The sequence below is a fragment of the Halichoerus grypus genome, chromosome 15, assembly GCF_964656455.1.
Source record: "Halichoerus grypus chromosome 15, mHalGry1.hap1.1, whole genome shotgun sequence".
NCBI classification, from domain to species: Eukaryota; Metazoa; Chordata; class Mammalia; order Carnivora; family Phocidae; genus Halichoerus; species Halichoerus grypus.
This window is the reverse complement of record NC_135726.1, coordinates 16,704,354-16,725,800: the sequence shown is the minus strand read 5'-3', so window position 1 is coordinate 16,725,800 and position 21,447 is coordinate 16,704,354. Positions and strand designations below refer to the sequence as shown.

Sequence of the window (21,447 nt, the reverse complement as noted above, 5' to 3'; positions counted from 1 at the left end):
GGCAGGGAAGGGTGTTTGGGAGTTCTCTGTACTTCTTACTCAGTTTTTTTATGTAAACCTAATACTGCTAAAAGAAAAAGTCCATTAAGTTTTTCAAAAATCCCCTTTAAGGGGCGCCTGGGTAGCTCAGTTGTTAAGCGTCTGCCTTCACCTCAGGTCATGATCTCAGGGTCCTGGGATCGAGCCCTGCATTGGGCTTCCTGCTCAGTGGGGAGTCTGCTTCTCCCTCTCCCACTCCCCCTGCTTGTTTTCCTGCTCTCGCTCTCTCTGTCAAATAAATAAATAAAATCTTTAAAATATATATATATAAATTTTTTAAAAATCCCCTTTAACTGTTTTTAGTGGGATTTCAGGAAGGAGTAGACTAAATGTGTGTGCTCAATTGCTGTGTTACATAGGAAGTTCTAGAAATACTGGAAATACTTTTTCTTCTTAAGATTAGTATAAGTAATAAAATAAACAAGAACTTGCTTTCACACATTATCTAATAATCTAGCCTTGAATTTTATAGATAACTACTTATCATTAAGTAACTTTAAAATAAGTTTCGCTACTTTAATGATTATTTGAGCAGTTGCTCTATATAATACAATTATTAACTCATTAAAAGAATTAGCACAGAAATGATTCTGCCTTTTAGTGTGATATTTTATTGTTACTGAGTGTAATGTACCATTTTAAATCTTCCCATAACAAATGAATAGCTGTTTTTCTTCCAGAGAATATAACCAATTTTTTAACCAATAGGTATCTTAAGGATCATGGCAGCAACAATTGATATAGTGAAAAATAACATCAAAAAGAATAGATATGATAAAATAACATAGAGGACTAAATAAAGGTTAATATGAATATTAAGCTATTTGTTTATCTTCCTCTTTCTACTTTTGCTGGGCTTTTAGGATGGAGGAATTCCTCCTGCATAAGAGTCTATCCCACTGGTAAGCTCTGTGTAGTTTCATCCTTCTTGGGTCCAGTTAAATTTCCCCAGGCCATATCTCTTTCTACTGTAATCCATCTTACATCCCACCATAAGATTATTTCTAATTTATATTACAATTTTTATTTGTGGTAAAATATGCATAACATAAAATTTACCATCTTAACTATTTTTAAGTGTATAGTTAAGTAGTATTAAGTATATTTGTGCAACAATCTCCAGAAATTTTTCATCTTGCAAAACTAAAACTCCATACCCATTAAACAACAACTCCTTATTCCCCTGTCCTCCTAACCCCTGGCAACTACCATTCTAATTTTTGTTTCTATGAGTTTGAATACTCTAGATACTTCATATAAGCAGACTCATACAATATTTCTCCTTTAGTGACTGGCTTGTTTCACTTAGCATAATGACTTCAAGATTCACTCATGTTGTAGCATGTGCCAGAATTTCCTTCCTTTTTAAGGCTGCATAATATTCCATTCTTGGTATAATACCACAATTTGGTTATCCATTCCATCGGTGGACATTTAGGTGGTTTTTACCTTTTTTGTGGGGGGAGAGAGGGAGAGAGAGAGAGAGAATCTTAAGCAGGTTTTGCACCCAGCATGGAAGAACAAAACAAAAGCAAATAGCTCAAATTGCTTATGACTTACTATCTAAAGATTTTTTTCTGACTAATATGAGCTTTCTATGGGCTTAAGACTGTTCCCAGATCTTATTTTATGTTGTGGCTATTTTCTAGAATTTCTTGGCCTTTTGGCTATTGCCCTAGAACTTTGAAGGCGTATAAAACATGGATAAACTGGTGGCTAGCCTTTCAGGTAGCTAGGTGACTAATTTCAGTGGGAGGGCAGGTGACTAGATAGGTGAGTTGATAAGTATGAGATAGATGTGTTTATAACCTGTTTCAAAGCATGACACTAGCTGGGTAAGTGTGCCTCAGAGATAGAGAGGCCTCCATTGCAGTCCTGCTTTGCCCCTACCACCTTGCTTCCTTTAGACAAGAACTTCATAGTAGTTATCACAGTCCTTTATACGAGCACTTTTTATAACCTGTAATTATATTAATTGTTAAATTTCTGCCTTCCCCATCGGACAATAGGTCCAATGAAGGTAAAGACTATTTTTTTCACCACTGTATCTCCAATGTCAGTGTCTCACTGTGGCTGGCACGTAGTAAGTGCTCAATAAATGTTTACTTAAGAAACGATAGACTGACCAGAGTTGAAATGACAGTGAATGTTTGCCATACTAAATATGGCAAATTGAAATACTTGGAATCATAAAGGGTTTAGAAAAGTAGCAAGAGGGAGGGGCGCAAGTTTCAAGGCAGGCATGCTAGTATCCATGTAAACTGCTTGTCTTCGACAGGTGGTGCAGGATCTCATGACCTTGCTTCAAGGCAGCAAAAACTGTCTTCAGAAAGATGAATAATAAAAAGATCTGTACCTGGTCAGTGGCAGTTTGTCACTTTCTAGCCTACCATGAAAAACACTTCTAAGAGCTTTATCTTTTTTCCTTTTTGAAAGATACATATGTTCACTGTTAGAACACAGAAGTGTATATATGTTAATTTATTTGTTTCACTTTTTAAACTCATCTTGGCAAAAACTTTGACCAAAACAGAAAAGAGCACCCAATAAATTGCTTTCTAAGAAATTTGTTTAATGTACTTGTAAAGAAATTTAGCAAATTCCTAAAGGTGACTTTTGAAGTTTGGGTTGTTCTCAGTTAAGCATTAACAAATAACAGTCATAGGACTGAAGATCTCTTAACTCTTTTTCTACTATGACTCAGTGGATGATTTAATCAGATAATGCTACCCAGACCCTAAAAACCAAGTTTTAGATTTTCGTAATGAACCATATTCTTTAGTTATTTTTTCTTTATTCCACATGGTGGAAATTTCAGTTCACTCTTTGGCAGTCAGATTTATTTACCTAGCAATACCTTATACCAGAATTTTCTAAGTATTTAAAAAAATATCAGTTCCTTCTTTACAATGTGCCTATGACATTCAACAAGCATGCTTTCCATTTTTTTGACATGGAAATTAAAACAAAGTGAGGTGTTTTACTATAGACCATACAATAGGTTCCTTCATTTGAGATCATTAAATTAACACACTGAAACAGCAGACCCAGCAGTTAGTCTTTCTGATGATTATCTTTCCATATGTGGTTTTCTCTGAAATTGGGCCCTAAGGAATTAAGAGAAAGTATCTCTATTCTGGAATGTAAAATTAAAATAGATTTCCAGTTATGTATGTTACACTCTGGCAGGTTTGATGACTTCTGATCTAGCTTACTTTTTTTTTTCTTTTTCCACACAGATTAATAGAACTCCATTCTCCTGATAGCAGGAACACGCTGATCCTACGCTGCAAGGATACAGCCACAGCACACTCCTGGTTCGTAGCTCTCCACACCAACATAATGGCTCTCCTCCCACAGGTACTGGCTGAACTCAATGCCATGCTTGGTGCAACCAGGACAGCAGGAGGCAGCAAGGAGGTCAAGCACATTGCCTGGCTGGCAGAACAGGTAGGTCGAGAGGCAGGGCAAGGTCTCACTGGTCACCATTCAGAGCCAAGGTGGTTCCCCCATTTCATGTATTTATAATATTTATCATGCAGTCAGGCCCTGGATATCTAGCTTGCAGATCTTTTGTTTGTTGGTTTTGTGTTTCTCCTCCCTACCATTTAGTTATTTGTTGCTAATTATCACCTCCACCAGAAGAACTGACTGTCATGATAGTCATCAACACAACATAACTAAAAAGAGATTCTTATTACCATCTCCGTCCTTAATGACAGAGAATAATTTTCATGATTTTAGAATAGGATCAGCAAACTTTTTCTGCAAAGGGCCAGATAGTGTCACAACTCCTTGACTGTGCGGTTGCAGCAAGAGAACAGTGGTAGACAGTATGAAAATGGAGAGGTGTGGCAGTGTTTCAATAAAACTTTATGTACAAAAACAGGTACTGGGCTGCATTTGGCCCATAGGTCAGAGTTTCACAACCCCTGGTCTAGTCTACTGCCAGTTTCAGGGACAGAAAGCTTACTCTCCTGTTCTGGGAAAAGTATAAAATATGCAAAATATTTTACAAGCCATCAGCCAAATGTACAGTTGTCTTCCACCACTGAAAAATGAAAAGAGGAGAAACAAAACCTAAGTAGACATTGGTAAAAGGAAAGGAAGAACTTAATCCAAGTTAGTTTGAATCCCATTTTGACAAAAGGGAAACTTTGAGTATACATGAAATTATAGTACATCCTTTTTCTTTTGGGTCCTTCACTGTCAGCTGGGGCACCAGGAGTTGAAAAAGGAAGACTAGACTTAGGGTTCCAAGATGAGTGTTCAAGTGGTAGTTCTAGTTTCCACTGCTCTTAGATCTTTTTAAAGGTTCCTTCATCCCTTTGAATCCTAGTTCCCTCATGTGTGTCCAAGGGCGCAGGGATTGTGTCAGTATCAGCCCAGGAATATTTTGTTCTTTTGTTTTTGTTTTGTTTTAACTAGAGTTTGTGAGGTCTGGCCTCCCCCATGCCCCACCTCAGCAGAGTTCTGATTTGATAGATCTGTGGTGGGGTCTGCAGTCTTGTTTGGTAACTCACCAGGAGATTGTGTGGAAACCAACACTGGACTCCACTAATCTGTATTTTCTTTTGAGCTCTGGAATTTTATAAATGTTCCAAGTAATAATTATAATAAATTAGAACACAGAATTAGCGCTATGATAATTTGTAGGAAGCACAATTAGGATAACTAAGCAGAGAAGAAACTAATGAGAATCATGGTATATAAGCACTTATGACTTTGAAAGTTTTAGTATATTAGTTATGTTTATCATTGTTTCTAAATTTTTTTTAAGTTTTTTATTTATTTATTTATTTTTTTTTTTAAAGATTTTATTTATTTATTTGAGAGAGAGAGAGAGATCACAAGTAGGCAGACAGGTAGGCAGAGGGAGAGGGAGAAGCAGGCTTCCCGCTGAGCACAGAGCCCGATGTGGGGCTCGATCCCAGGACCCCGGGATCACGACCCAAGCCAAAGGCAGACGCCCAACCATCTGAGTCACCCAGGCGTCCCAAAGTTTTTTATTTTAATTCCAGCCTAGATAACATACAGTGTTACAGTAGTTTCAGGTGTACGATATGGTGATTCAACAATTCTGTACTTTTCTCAGTGCTTATCATGGTAAGCCTACTCTTTAAACCCCATCACCTATTTCACCCATTCCCCATCCACCTCCTTTCTGATAACTATCAGTTTGTTCTCTATAGTTAAGAATCTGTTTCTTGGAAAATTAATAACTATTCTTAAACTATTCCAAAAAAGAGAAAAGTAAGGAAAACTTCCAAATTCATTCTGTGAGACCAGCATTACCCTGATACCAAAACCAGATAAAGACACCACTAAAAAAGAGAACTATAGGCCAATATCCCTGATGAGCATAGATGAAAAATTCTCAAAAAAATGCTACCAAACCAAATTCAAAAATACATTAAAAAAAATCATTCACCTCAATCAAGTGGGATTTATTCCTGGGTTACAAGTGTGCTTTTTTTTTTTTTGAAGATTTTATTTATTTATTTGACAGAGAGAGACACAGCGAGAGAGGGAACACAAGCAGGGGGAGTGGGAGAAGGAGAAGCAGGCTTCCCGCGGAGCAGGGAGCCCGATGCGGGGCTCGATCCCAGGACCCTGGGATCATGACCTGAACTGAAGGCAGACGCTTAACGACTAAGTCACCCAGGCGCCCCTACAAGTGTGCTTTGATTCACAAATCAATCAGTGTGGTACATTACGTCAGTAAGAGAAAGGATGAGAACCATATGATCATTTCAATAGATGCAGAAAAAGCATTTGATAACGTATAACATCCATTCATGATAAAATCCCCGACAAAGTAGGTTTAGAGGGAACATACCTCAACATAATAAAGGCTGGATATGAAAAACCTACAGGGAACATCATACTCAATGGATGTCCACTCTTATCACTTTTATTTAACATAGTACTAGAAATCCTAGCCACAGCAATCAGACAACAAAAATAAAAGAGATCTGAATTGGTGGGGAAGAAGTAAAACTTTCACTATTTGCAGATGGCATGATACTCTATATAGAAAACCTAAAAGACTCCACCAAAAAACTGCTAGAACTCATAAGTGAATTCAGTAAAATCCACAGGATACAAAATCAGTGTGCAGAAATCTGCTGCACTTCTATACACTAAAAATGAAGCAGCAGAAAGAGAAATTAAGAAAAAAATCCCATTTACAATTGCACCCAAAATAATAAGATATCTAGGAATAAACCTAACCAAAGAGGTGAAAGACCTGTACTCAGAAAACTATAAAACACTGATGAAAGAGATTGAAGATGACAAAGAAAGACATACCATGCTCGTGGCTTGGAAAAACAAATACTATTAAAATGTCTATACTACCCAAAACAATCTACACATTTAATGCAATCCCTATCAAAATACCAACAGCATTTTTCACAGAATTAGAACAAAAGAATACTAAAATTCGTGTGGAACTGCAAAAGACTCTGGATAGCCAAAGCAATCTTGAGAAAGAAAGGGGAAGCTGGAGGTGTCACAATTCTAGACTTCAAGTTGTATTACAAAGCTGTAGTAATCAAAACAATATGGTACTGACACAAAAATAGATCAGTGGAACAGAATAGAAAATCCAGAAGTAAACCCACAATTATATGGTCAATTAATCTTCAACAAAGGAGGAAAGAATATCCAATGGGAAAAAGAATGTCTCTACAACAAATGGTGCTGGGAAAACTGGACAGCTATATGCAGAAGAATGAAACTGGACCACTTTTTTGCACCATACACAAAAATAAGTTCAAAATTGATTAAAGACCTGAATGTGAGGGACGCCTGGGTGGCTCAGTCGGTTAAGTGGCTGCCTTCGGCTTGGATATTGATCCCGGGGTCCTGGGATGGAGTCTTGCATCGGGCTCCCTGCTTAGCAGGGAGCCTGCTTCTCCCTCTGCCTGCCACTCCCCCTGCTTTTGCACTCTCTTTCTGACAAATAAATAAATAAAAATCTTTTAAAAAAAAGACCTAAATGTGAGACATGAAACCATAAAAGTCCTAAAAGAGAGCACAGGCAGTGATTTCTCTGACATCAACTGTAGTAACATCTTTCTAGATAGGTCTCCTGAGGAGAGGGAAATAAAAGCAAAAATAAATTATTGGGACTTCATCAAAATAAACTTCTGCACAGCAAAAGAAACAATCAACAAAACTAAAAGGCAGCCTGCTGAATGGGAGAAGATATTTGCAAATGACATATTCGATAAAGGGTTAGCCAAAATATATAAAGAACTTATACAGCTCAACTGCCCCCCAAAACACAAGAAACAAGTGTTGGGAGGATGTGGAGAAAAAGAAACCCTTGTGCACCGTTGGTGGGAATGCAAATTGGTGTAACCACTGTGGAAAATAGTATGTAGATTCCTCATAAAATTAAAAATAGAACTACCTTATGATCCAGCAATCACAGTACTGGGTATTTACCCAAAGAATATAAGAACACTAATTTGAAAGGTTACATGCACCCTTATGTTTATTGCAACATTATTTACAAGAGCCAAGATACGAAAGCAGCCCGAGTGTCCAATGACTGATGAATGGATAAAGAAGATGTGGTATATATACACAATAGAATATTATTCAACCATAAAAAAGAATGACATCTTGATATTTGCAACAGTATAGATGGGGCTAGACAATAAGATGCTAAGTGAAATAAGTCAGAGAAAAATACCATATGATTTCACTCATATGTAGAATTTAAGAAACAGCTTTTTCTGCCATCTTGGAGTCTGTGGAGGCCTGCTGGGAACAGGACTCCTATAACGCCAAATAATGTCTGGAAGGCTGTGGTCCAAGGCCATTTTTGCTGGCTATAAGCGGGGTCTCCGGAACCAGAGGGAGCACACAGCTCTTCTTAAAATCGAAGGTGTTTATGCTCGAGATGAAACGGAATTCTATCTAGGCAAGAGATGTGCTTATGTGTACAAAGCAAAGAACAACACAGTGACTCCTGGTGGCAAACCAAACAAAACCAGAGTAATCTGGGGAAAAGTAACTCGTGCTCATGGAAACAGTGGCATGGTTCGTGCCAAATTTCGAAGCAACCTTCCTGCTAAAGCCATTGGCCACAGAATCCGTGTGATGCTGTACCCCTCAAGGATTTAAATTTAATGAAAAGTAAATAAAGGTGTAGATTTGTTCTCTTGTAAAAAAAAAAAAAAAGAATTTAAGAAACAAACAAACAAACAAAAAAACAAACAAGCAAAGGGAAAATATAAGAGAGACAGAAACAAATCAAGAAACACACTCTTAACTATAGAGAACAAACTGATGGTTACCAGAGGGGAGATGGGTGGAGGGCTGGGTTGAATGGGTGATGGGGATTAAGGAGTGCACTTGTGATGAGCACCAGGTGATGTATGGAATTGTTGAATGATTATATTTTACACCTGAAACTAATGTAACACTATGTTAACTAACTGGAATTAAAATAGAATCTTAAAAAAATAAATTGCACTTTTTATCCTCAGGAAAAAAAGTTTGTTTCTTGGTTTGCCTCTTTCCTTTGTTCATTTGTTTTATTTCTTAAATTCCATATATTCCACATATGAGTGAAATCATATGGTATTTGTCTTTCTCTGACTGACTTATTTCACTTAGCATTATACTTCAGTTCCATCCATGTTGCTGCAAATGGCAAGATTTCATTCTTTTTATGGCTGAATCATACTCCATTGTGTGTGTGTGTATATACCACATCTTTTTTTTTTTTTTAAGATTTTATTTTTAAGTAATCTCTACACCCAACATGGGGCTCAGACTTAGAACCCTCGGAGATCAGGAGTCACATGCTCCACTGACTGAGCCAGTCAGGCGCCCCTATACCACATCTTCTGTATTCAATCATCTATCGATGGACACTTGGGCTGCTTTCACAGTTTAGCTATTGTAAAAAATGCTGCTATAAGCAAAGGGTTGCATATATCCTTTCAAATTAGTATTTTTGTATTCTTTGGGTAAATACCCTGTAGTTTGATTACTGGATTTTAGGGTAGTTCCATTTTTAATTTTTTGAGGAACCTCCATACTGTTTTCCACAGTGACTACACCAGTTTGCATTCCCACCAACAGTGTAAGAGGGTTCTTTTCTCTTCACATCCTCGTCAACACCTGTTGTTTCTTGTATTTTTTTATTGTAGCCATTCTGACAGGTGTGAGGTGATAGATCATTGTAGTTTTGATTTGCATTTTCCTGGTGATGAGTGATGTTGAGTATCTTTTTGTGTCTATTGGCGATCTGGATGTCTTCTTTGTAGAAATGTTTGTTCATGTCTTCTGTCCAGTTTTTATTTTTTTATTTAAAAAAATTTTTTTTAAAGATTTTATTTATTTATTTGACAGAGAGAAAGATAGTGAAAGCAGGAACACAAGCAGGGGGAGTGGGAGAGGGAGAAGCAGGCTTCCCGCGGAGGAGGAAGCCCGATGCGGAGCTCGATCCCAGGACCCTGGGATCATGACCTGAGCCGAAGGCAGACGCTTAACGACTGAGCCACCCAGGTGCCCCTTCTGTCCAGTTTTTAATTGGATTATTTGTTTTTTGGGTGTTGAGTTGTATAAATTCATTGTTTCTAAATTTTTATATGCTGCTTGAAAAACTCAACTGAGTGGTAATTGTGCTGTGTTTTCAGCAATGTTAGAAATCTTCATGATTTTAAAAGGTAATACATTCGGGGCACCTGGGTGGCTCAGTCGTTAAGCGTCTGCCTTCGGCTCAGGTCATGATCTCAGTGTCCTGGGATCGAGCCCCGCATCGGGCTCCCTGCTCCACAGGGAGCCTGCTTCTCCCTCTCCTACTCCCCCTGCTTGTGTTCCCTCTCTCGCTGTGTCTCTCTCTGTCAAATAAATAAATAAAATCTTTAAAAAAATAAAAATAAAAAATAAAAGGTAATACATTCATTCATGTGGTTCACAGGTCAGAATAAAAAGTTAATAGGTGGGGCACCTGGGTGGCTTAGTTGGTTAAGTGTGTGCCTTCAGCTCAGGTCATGATCCCAGGGTCCTGGGATTGAGCCCCACATTGGGCTCCCTGCTCAGTGGGGAGCCTGCTTCTCCCTCTGCCTGCTGCTCCCTCTGCTTGTGCTCTTTCTCTGTGTCAAATAAATAAATCTTAAAAAAAAAAAGTTAGTTGGTGAAAAATCTTACTCTCCTTTCTGTCCCCCATCCACCCAGTTCCCACTCCTTTTCCCCAGAGAGGTAATCACTTTCACTCCTTTCTAGCAAATCTTTTGAGAGTTTCTTTATGAAAATAAAAGCAAATAACCCATATTCTTCTTTTTCTCTCTTATAAAAGAAGACAGCATATTATGCATACTACTTTATACCTTCTTCTTGTTTTCATTAAACAATATATTCTGGAGATCTTTCTATATTAATGCAGAGAGAGCATTTTTTTTTTTTTACAACTGTATGGGTTTCCATTGTGTGGCCACAATTAAATAAGCACTCCTCCCAGTTTTGCTGTTAAAATCTTTTGCCCTTATAAAGGATGGTACAGTGAATAACCTTGTAATTTGTTCTTCCACACGTGTGCTATCCAAACTCTTTGGTTTCCAAGTTCAGATAGATCAGATAACAAGGGAACCCATATTATCTCAATATATTTGGTTCTTAAGTTTCTGGGGGTGAGTACTAAAACTTTGGGTAGTAAGGGATTTATCAAAATGTAACTGATGTAGCAGTTACTATATTTGGATATTGAGAGTTTAGAGAGTAGGAGATATTTCTGTACCTGGAGGATAAGTCCCCAGAGGTGCTGGGTCCAAGGGTGTGTTAGTTATCTATCGCTATATGACAAATGACTCCAAAACTTAGTGGCCTTAAAATAACAAATATTTATCTCACATAGTTTCTGAAGATCAGAAATACGGCAGTGGTGTAGCTGGATGGTTCGGGCTTGGGACCCCTCGTGAAATTGCAGTCAAGCTGTGTGCCAGGGGGCAGTCGTTTGGAGGGCTTGACTGAGGTTGTGCCATCCACTTCCAGCATGATTCATTCACTGTCGGCAGGAGGCCTCAGTTTCTTGCCATGCAGACCTTGGTACAGGGCTGCCTCAGTGTCCTTAAGACATGGCTACTGGTTTTCCCCAGAGGAACTGATCTGAGAGAAAGAACAAGCTAGAAGCCTCAGTGCCTTTTATGATCTAGTCTCTTCTACTGTATTTTCATCAGCAGCAAGTTACTAAGTCCACTCTACACCAAGGGCTCCACCTCTTAAAGGGAAGAGTAGTAAAGAATTTGTGGACATATTTTTAAAGAACCACAAGGGCATGTGCATTTGTAATTTTGATAAATATTGCCAAATTGCCTTCCATCAGGGTTGAACTAATTTAGATTCCCACCAGCAATATATGAGAGTTGTTAAACTTTTAAAGTGAAATTAGTTTGGTTTATGCTACATAAAGACAAGTAGAAAGGAGAAAAACAAAGCCACCAATTCATCACAATATGTGATGGACCATATTTATGTGGTGTTTCCTCCAGTCAGTTTTGAGCTCTTGCAAGACGGGAGCACATTTTTTCCCAAATCTTTATTGCCCCCAGAGAACTTAGCCTAATGCCATGTATAAAGTAGATGCTCAGTAATTTTCTTGTGTATATCTATATGCATACAAAAAGCAAGCAAACAAATTACTAATTTTAAAATATTGTCCAAGAACACAAGCTCAGAGTTGGGAAATAATACTAAGTAAAAAAGTTTAATCTCTTTAAAAAATAGTACTACTGAACTAATTCAACGTACTATTTCTATTTTTTTTTTAAAGATTTTATTTATTTATTTATTTGTCAGAGAGAGAGAACACAAGCAGGGAGAGCGGCAGTCAGAGCAGGCAGAGGGAGAAACAGGCTCCCCCCTGAGCAAGGAGCCTGATGCAGGACTCGATCCCAGGACCCTGGGATCATGACCTGAGCCGAAGGCGGATGCTTAACTGACTGAGCCAGCCAGGTGTCCCTCAATGTACTATTTCTAAAATAATCTTGATTTTTACTTTTTTAAAATTTTTTTAAATTTTTTATTTTTTTAAGATTTTATTTATTTGCGAGAGAGAGAATGAGAGACAGAGAGCATGAGAGGGAGGAGGGTCAGAGGGAGAAGCAGACTCCGTGCTGAGCAGGGAGCCCGATGTGGGACTCGATCCCGAGACTCCAGGATCACGACCCGAGCCGAAGGCAGTCGCTTAACCAACTGAGCCACCCAGGCGCCCAATTTTTACTTTTTTGAAGTAGTTGTTTGGGTTATCCAAATCAGATGCCACTGTTGGAATAAGGTGTTCAAGCAAGACTGGATACATTTCTCAGAGGTATTATAATGAGCTTATGTATTTGATAGAGGTTGAATTCAGTAAATGCCAAAGCTTTTTCTAACTATAAGATTATTTAATTCTTTGAGTATGAAAGTGGTCAAAATAATTATAGATTATATAATCTGTTCACTATAGGTAAGCATTTCTTTTGGCATGAGGTGTATTTACTGAAAATCTTCCATATAAATGAAGTTGTTTCAGTATTTTTAGGCAGTTGAATATTGATTAGAAAAGCCAAGACCTCCTCCCTCTCTCCGTATCTTTAAGAAAAGAAAAAAAAGTCAGATTGCCATTTTAACCTCTTGGGAAGATAGATTTTACATTATAGTAGTCCCCTTATGCATGGAGGATATGTTTCAAGACCCCCAGTTGATGCCTGAAACCACAGATAGTACCGAATGTTATATATACTGTTTTTTCCTCTCATACATACATGCGATAAAATTTAACTTATAAATTAGGCACAGTAAGAGATTAACAACAGTAACAACAGCTAACAATAAAATAGAACAATTATAACAATTTACTGTAATAAACATTATGTAAATGTGGTCTCTTTCTCTTTCAAATATCTTATTGTACTATATTAGTGATTTTTATGATGATGTGAGATGAAGTGAGGTGAATGGCGCAGGCAATGTGACAGCATTAGGCTACGGTTGACCTTCTGACCACACGTCAGCAGGAGGATCATCTGCTTCAGGACTATGGTTGACTATGGGTTACTGAAATCATGAACAGCAAAACTGTGGATAAGGGAAGACTACCATATCTTCCCTTTTGAAATATTATTCATAACAATCTCAGAGACAAAGACTTAGAAATCCCTTTGGGTTTTCTGTGACCCAAAAATGTAAGAATCCAGGAGAACCTCTTTGGAACTGATATTTTCCCTCCGGGTATTATAGAGTTACCCAGAGACTAAATATAGAATCTTAGAAAACTTGGGTTCACTGATAAGAAAAGTAAAATTATTTCTACAATACGTTGCTGGAATCTCAGAGTAGGGTCATCTATTTTGTGCTTTCAGCACACGCAAGAACATGGGTCACTTCACTGGCTAGAATTCATTTCCAACTCCTGGAGTCAGTTTGTGGCTCTAACTATGAGGGGAAAGTTCTAGTAGTAGATGTTATAACACAGAACCAAACCACTCAGGCCACTTTTCAGATTATAGATACATTCTTAAGGGGCTCTGACATGTCCAAATGACCTTCAGAAGTCATTAAGGAAGAGAAAATAAGAAGTAGCTTTAAAGACAACTCTATAAGAGACAAGTGATTCATCATTTTGATTTCTCCTTGAAGCCATCAGTGATAGCTGAAGCATCTGTGTTTTTTTTTTTTTTAATGATTTTACTTATTTATTTGACAGAGACACAGTGAGAGAGGGAACACAAGTAGGGGGAGTGGAAGAGGGAGAAGTAGGCTTCCCACCGAGCAGGGAGCCTGATGTGGGGCTCGATCCCAGGACCCTGGGACCGTGACCTGAGTGGAAGGCAGACGCTTAACGACTAAGCCACCCAGGCGCCCCTGAAGCATCTGTGTTTTTTTGTTTTTGTTTTAGGATCTGTGTAAAAATAACGCTATTGTTAAGCATTCCCTGTCTGTCATTTCATGGGGGGAAATGTTTTGATAAACCAGGGATTTTGTTCAGCATAGTCTTTGGTTTTTGGCTTTGGATCCTTGACAATATGGATAAATAGTGGTTGTTTTCCTACATTTTTAAATCCTCACAGAGGTAACTGAACTTTATGCAGGTAAATGCAATGGTACATTTGAAACAGAAACAGAAACTTCCTAAAGTTAATGGGGAACTCTAAAAACAGAGTCCTATCACTAGATAATGTCTCTCACTCAGAGAGAGCTTTTCCAGCTTACACAGACCACCTCACATCTCCCGTTGGAGAATCCCAGCCAGTGGAAAGGAACCTGATGGGATGTTTCCTGTTCTTCAAGCCTGTTAGGTTCAGGGAACAAAATGGAGACCCATGTTAGACCATCGCTGAAGGGACTTTTACAGATACATATCATTATAGTTAGCTCTGCTTTCTGGATTTTACCATTGTAACAGGCAAAACTAGATGGTGGAAGACAACAATGGAGACCTGTCCTCATGGCTGTGACTGAGAAGGATTTGCTGCTTTATGACTGTATGCCATGGACAAGGGATGCCTGGGCATCACCGTGTCATAGCTACCCTCTTGTTGCCACAAGGTAAGTCTAAAGACAAAAAAAATAAAATAGCTATCCTACTCCTAACTCTACCAAAAAATTTTAAAGTGAATTCTATTATCTTAGGTACCTAAAATAGCATTTAAGTAGCAGATATAGATGGTTGAGACAAAAACTTTTCCTTTCACAACCTCATTGATTATTTTGCAGCTCCCAGCTCAGTAAACGTTTTCTGTCATTAGCATTTTTTAAGTTGTTGAAACAGCTTCCTATAACTGTTCCCTTCAAGTCTTGCTTAGTCATGAAGATAAATAGTAGGGGTTTTTTTTCCTTTACTTTATTGACTGTGACTAGAAAACCACTGAACCTGGGGTAGCCTTTTGACTGAGTGATGAAATCACTTAAACCAGAATGTGGTACTGTGGATAAACCACACAACTCAGCCAAAATATTCTTCAATTCTCTTTCTAGTATAAGAGCACATAATTATGATGCCAGCAAATAAACATCGATTTGACCTGAAGCAACAGGAAGTTTCTAGCATGCCAGATGTGGAAAGTTGGAAGGGAAAAGAATAGAGATATATAGATTTGGGGGCCAAGATGTCTTAAGAGGTAACTAGAAACTAGTCTGAAACTAGAAAACATATTCACATTTAGCATTATTTGAGCTTAAAAAAATAATCAGGTTTTGAAATAACTCAAAAACTATACATTAAAAAAGGAGCTCCACAGAAAAGTATTTGGTAGTAAAAAAAGCTACATGATGGATCCATCTGGTATGTCCTCCAGGGAGCGGTGTGGTGGAGGTAGGAATGGTGATGGGGGTTCCTGCTTTGAGTTGGCAAAGAGTCATTTGAGGAAGAGTATTCTTTAAATTACAGGAAGACTTTCACGTTATATAGGATTTCCTTCAACTTTCCAAGTTCTCTTACATATATCATTCTTTTTATAAAATATAGTTTTCACATAGCTTTTAGGAATTTCTCTGTAATTTAGAGCTCGAGCACCTAGATCACAGAATAGAAATAAAGGATTTGTTGAGCCTAAGAATTAATTAATTCCTTGAGGATATAAGCGTTCTGCAGAAAGACTGAATTTAATCATCAGTTCTCCGGTTTGGTTTGGTTTTATTCCCCCCTCTGGATTTTTTTTTAATCCCCACTAAATTATAACCTCTTTGAGGTCAAGAACTATGACTTAGTCATCTCAGCACTCCCATAATGCTTTGCATATAGTGGGCCCTCAATAAATTTTAATTGAGTTCAATTCTATTACTTAAATTATAGTTTCTCGGTCATACTTACATTGGGAGCATGACAGGAATCCTATGAAAACATGACATACCTCAGTAGTTGTAATTACAACAATTAAATTTGTATTTCCCAAAGATTTAGAGTTTATGAATATGACAAAAGAGATCTCTTAAGTTTAAATTTTATGGAAGAAGCTTATACTCTAGATATGATCATAGAATGCAAGGAGGGTAGCTTTATCCTTAGACGTTTCCTTAATTGTGTGTCACTGGAGAAATGGAGCAGAAATCTGTGACATCCCATAGATGAGCCTTTGTTCAATACTAGAAAGTAGAATCCTATAAACAAATAATTTCTGGCCATTGACTAGACGGGGCCTAGACCACCAAAGCACTTTGGTACTAAAGAAGGAAATAGGATGGTTCTGTGTCTACTATCAGTGTGGCAATAATTTGCAAATAAGGAAAAGATATAAATAAGATTTAAGAGCTGAAACTATAAAACTCTTAGGAGAAAATACAGGAGTATATCTTTGTGACCTTAGTTTAGGCAGACCTTCTTGGATAGGACACCAAAAGCACAAGCAACAAGAAAATAAATAAATAAATAGAACTTCATTAAAATTAAAAACGTTTATGCTTCAAATGTCACCATCAAGAAAGTGAAAAGACAACCCACAGAATAGGAGAAAATATTTGCAAATCATTTATCTAATTTGGGACTGGTATCTAGAAAATATAAAGAACTGTTACAACTCAATAATAAAAAAGTAAACTACCCAATTAAAAAATGGGGAAAGGATCTTAAAAAACATTTGTCTAAAGAAGATATACAAATGGCCAATAAGCACATGAAAAGATGCTCAACATAATTAGCCATGAAGGAAATGCAAATTGATGAGATACCACTTCCCACCCACAAGGATGGCTATAATTAAAAAGATAATAACAAGTGTAGACTAGGAAATGGAGAAAATGGAACCCTCCTACACTGCTGATGGGAATGTAAAATGGTGCATGTGGAAAACGGTCTGGCAGTTCCTCAAAAGGCTCATAGAGTCACCATACGACGTAGCAATTCCACTCCCCCTTTTAGGTTGTATACCCAAAAGAAATGAAAACTATGTCCACACAAAAACTTTTACATGAGGAACGCCTGGGTGGCTCACTGGTTAAGCATCTGACTGTTGATCTCAGCTCAGGTCTTGATCTCAGGGTCATGAGCTCAAGCCCCATGTTGGGCTCCTTGCTGGGCATGGAGCTTACTTTAAAAAAAAAAAAAAAAAAAAGAGGGAGCCTGGGTGGCTCAGTCGTTAAGCGTCTGCCTTCGGCTCAGGTCATGATCCCAGGATTCTGGGATTGAGCCCACATCAGGCTCCCTGCTCAGCGGGAAGCCTGCTTCTCCCTCTCCCACTCCCCCTGCTTGTGTTCCTGCTCTCTCTATCTCTCTCTCTCTGTCAAATAAATAAATAAAATCTTAAAAAAGAAAAGAAAAAACTTATATGTGAATGTTCTTTTTTTTTTTTTTTTTTAAAGATTTTATTCATTAATTTGACAGAGAGAGAGAACAAGTAGGCAGAGAGGCAGGCAGAGGGAGAGGGAGAAGCAGGCTTCCCGCTGAGCAGGGAGCCCGATGAGGGGCTCGATCCCAGGACCCTGGGATCATGACCTGAGCCGAAGGCAGCGGCTTAACCGACTGAGCCACCCAGGCGCTCCATATGTGAATGTTCTAAACAGCATTATTCATAACACCCAAACAATGGAAACAACCCCAAGTGTCCATCAATTGATAAATGTGGTATATCCATACAATTAAATATTATTTAGCAATAAGAAAGAATGTTCTGGGGAGACTGGGTGGCTGCCTTTGGCTCAGGTCATGATCCCAGGATCCTGGGATCGAGCTCTGCATCAGGCTCCCTGCCCAGCGGAAGCCTGCTTCTCCTTCTCCCACTCCCTCTCCTTGTGTTCCCTCTCTAGCTGTCTCTCTCTGTCAAATAAATAAATAAAATCTTAAAAAAAAAAAAAAAAGAATGTGTTCTGATATACTCTGCAACATGGATGAACCTTGAGAACATACTAAGTGAAAGTAGCCGGACACAAAAGACCACATATTATATGATTTAGTTTATTTCAAATGTCCAGAATAGGGAAATCTATAGAAATAGAAAGTAGGTTGGTCATTGCCAAGGATTGTGACAAAAATAGACAGTGATGACAAATGAGTATAGGACTTCTTTTTGGGGTAACGAAAGTGTGCTAAAATTAAATGTGGTGATGGTTGCACAATTCTGAGTACGTTAAAATCCACTAATTGTATCTCAATAAAGCTGTTATAATTAAAACAACCCCTCCCCCCAAAAACCCCAAATATCTAATAGAAGAAACTAAGACCAATCCTTAATAGACTGCATTTGAGTCCCTATTTTGCCACTTATAGTAGGTAATTGGCAGCATGTTACTTAGTCTTTCTTTGCTGTACAATTTTAATTTGTTTGGAGAATCCTAATGAGATAGGGTGGGTGTGAGTATCAGATGAGTTAATACTTGTAAAATGCTACAATGGTACCTGACACATTGTAAGTGCATAAGTAAGTGTTAGCTGCTTTAATTGTAATTATTATTATTTATTATTAAGTGAAAATCTGTCAAAGAGGAATTCTATGTAAAAAATAATTGGGTTGATTTGGCCATTGTTAAAAGAGGAGCTTAGCTCTACCCAATAGTTTTTATAAATAGTGAAAGTTTCATGTTAAATGTGAGGAATTCAAATGTATTATTTGGACCAACCTAGACATGCAAATTGAACTTGGCCATAAATTAAATGGGTGGAGCCTGTAGCTCTCTGAACATGTTGTTTCTTAATAAGTTTAATTCATGTTGCAGCAAGGATTCTTTACTCATTGTTCAGGAAGTACCAGTAGATTAGGAGCAAAGATGACAGGCAGATGAGAGGTTTATTTTTTCCATGTGGCCGTGTCAGCGAGATGGAATTGGTTGAAGTCACTGCAAGATAGAACTAAGTGGGGCTTAATCATCCTTTGCCTCCCGTAGTGGGTAGAGTTTGGCCACTGGGAGAAACCAAAGGATGGAACCAGACCAGGAGGTATGCCACAGAGAGCAGCAAGGCCAAAAAGTGGTATGTTTATGTCTTTTTGGTGTGGGGGAAAGAGAGGAGTTGAGATTTATGAGTAATGAGAAAGGGCTGCATATTCACTTTCATTAATTCTACTTCTAATACTTTGGAACATATTCTTATGAGTAGATGAGACAAAGAAAAAAAGAAGATAGTATAAACACATAGGGAAGGAAAAGAAATCAAGGACTTTGATGATCCACAAAAGTAGGTAGCCCCTAATAAAATAAGAGTTAATTGTAGTTTGAAAATCAAAGAATGTTGTTAGGGTAATATAAAGTAACATCCTTTATTGGCTTGCACATTTACAGATTCTTAGAAACCAAGATATGTGTGTGTGTACACTTAATAGTTGGTATTTTCACGCTGGTGAGGAATTTGAGTAAAATATGTGATAAATGAAGAAGATTTTTATTTTATTTTTTAAATTTTTATTTTACGTATTTCTTAAGATTAAGGCCAGATACATGATACAGGTAGAAAAACCCATTGGTTTTAAAGGTGCTATGAATTTTGCAGGATGTGCATTTTGTAGTCTTTTCCTATAAACTTTCTTTGGAAGAGAAAAAGATCCAAAGAAAGTGTGGCTACTTTACAATGTGGAAAATTGAGTGGTGTTGTGCTTATGGGATTTAGGGGGCAAAAGCTGCTAAAAACGCCTTTTTGCATGAGCTCATCTGGCCTCCCCACTAAAGGGGTCCTTTTGGCAGTGTGTTCCAACCGACTGCTGCTCAGCAAGAGTCCAGCACCTGGTTTGAATTAGATTTCCTCTGCCAAATATTTCATAATCAAAACCTGTAGGAAAAATTCTCCCAGACTTTATATTTTTTAATGTCTGACATGGGATTAGCAATCAAACTGAATATGGTAGAATCCACCCTGTCACTTTGCCCATGCTGTCCTACTTGGATCATATGTGGAATAATTTTGAAACTTAACTCTTGCTGAGATAACTCATGTTTAATTGGCATGTTGGTTCTATAGGAATCAGCTGAGTGAGGCAGTTCTCAAAGCACACTTCATGGACCTCTGAGGATCCCCTCTTCAGGGGGTCTTTGAGTTCCAAACTATTTTCTTAGTAATACTAAGATGTTACTTGCTTTTTTCCCTGTTGACATTTGTACTGAGGGTTGGTAAAATTGCTGGTGCCTTAGCATGAATCAAGGTAGTTGATTCCATACCAAACTGTATGGACTTGCGGGGGGTGGTGGGGGTGGGGATGCCACTTTCACCTCAAAATGTCTTTGTTGGAGCAGGAAAAATTTAGTTTTATTTAATCTTAACCCTTGAGTACTCATCTTCTTAATATTCTATAAGATGAGGTGGGAAGTACTCAAAAAAGCACTTTGGCTGCATACTGAAGTATGATGGTTGTCTCAAAAACACATGTGTGGTTGACTTGCTAGTTGAACTAGCTGTGATTTTTCGTGGACCACCATTTTTTACTTGAAAAAACAACTTGTGGAGAGAGGCTGGGAAGATGGTGGCGTAGAAGGACCCTAAGCTCACCTCATCCCACAGAAACATACAACTGGATAATACATCAGCATAAATAATCCAGAAAACCCCCAAAGGCTGGCAGAACAAACACAACTAAAGGCAGAGAAGAGGTTGCATTGAAGAGGGTAGGAAGGGCAGAGACATGGTCGGGAAAGCTAGTTATTATTAAGCTGGATATATAGAGATTAGCAAAAAATGCAAAACAATGCCACTCTTCACATTAATTTTTTAATACCTTTAGTTACAGGTGCAGCCACAGGGCAAGAAACAGACTATCACATCAGGAAGCCTGCGCAGGGAAGACAAATCCCCGTAACATTTGCCTTTGAAAGGGAGAGGGGCTGAATTTCCTGAGTTCTTACAGCCAGTGGGACTTAAAGCCTGAAATTTTAAAAATCAATGGGCTCAGCTCTGGAGAGCCCCAAGGGCGTTAGGAAGCTGAGTCCCCACCCTTTAAAGAGACAGCACAAGAAACCGCCCAAGGAGCTCCAGTGTAGAAGCAGCAGTTTAAAAAACAGCACTGTTGGGTGCCTGTGTGGCTCAGTCGGTTAAGGTTAAGCTTCAGCGTTTGCCTTTGGCTCAGGTCATGATCCCAGCATCCTGGGATCCAGCCGTGCATGGGGCTTCCTGCTCAGAGGGGAGTTTGCTTCTCCCTCTGCCTCTCCCCCATCCCCCCCACCCCCCACTTGTGTTCCCTCTCACTCACTCTCTTTCTCTCAAATAAATAAAATCTTTTAAAAAAATCACTCTCAGACAATGTTTTTCATATAGGACTTTTGAAAATTTGGATGAGGATTGTACCTTAAAGAGCAATAAATAAAATGGCTTGTTCTTAAAAAAAAAAAAAAAAAAAAAAGGCTTGTTCTTAGCTTCGTTGTAGGCCATATAATATTTTTCTAAAAAATTTGCTGGTTCCATCCTTCACTCCTCTAATGGTAATTTGAGCAAAAGGACTTTTTTATTTTTTAAGATTTTATTTATTTGTCAGAGAGAATGCACAAGCAGGGGGG

General features: G+C 38.2%; 2 protein-coding genes across 3 annotated transcripts in view; both read left to right on the top strand.

Annotated features, from left to right (window-relative positions):
• SNTB2 (syntrophin beta 2) overlaps window positions 1-21,447 on the top strand; it is a 104,005-nt gene that overhangs the window by 58,802 nt on the left and 23,756 nt on the right. The window contains exons 3-4 of one of the 2 annotated variants that reach the window (XM_078062834.1): window positions 3,279-3,489; window positions 14,447-14,589. In XM_078062834.1, coding sequence (XP_077918960.1) covers window positions 3,279-3,489; window positions 14,447-14,589 — 354 coding nt within the window. The remainder of the gene's footprint in view (window positions 1-3,278; window positions 3,490-14,446; window positions 14,590-21,447) is intronic. The other variant, XM_078062835.1, reaches the window with a different exon arrangement.
• LOC118532440 (large ribosomal subunit protein eL33) lies at window positions 7,772-8,205 on the top strand. The gene has a single exon (XM_036087063.2). The coding sequence runs from the start codon at window positions 7,846-7,848 to the stop codon at window positions 8,176-8,178; it is 333 nt and encodes a 110-aa protein (XP_035942956.2). The 5' UTR covers window positions 7,772-7,845; the 3' UTR covers window positions 8,179-8,205.

Bases quoted from the DNA above. Each gene is read 5' to 3' on its own strand.
- LOC118532440 (XM_036087063.2), top strand. From the start codon at position 7,846: ATGTCTGGAAGGCTGTGGTCCAAGGCCATTTTTGCTGGCTATAAGCGG.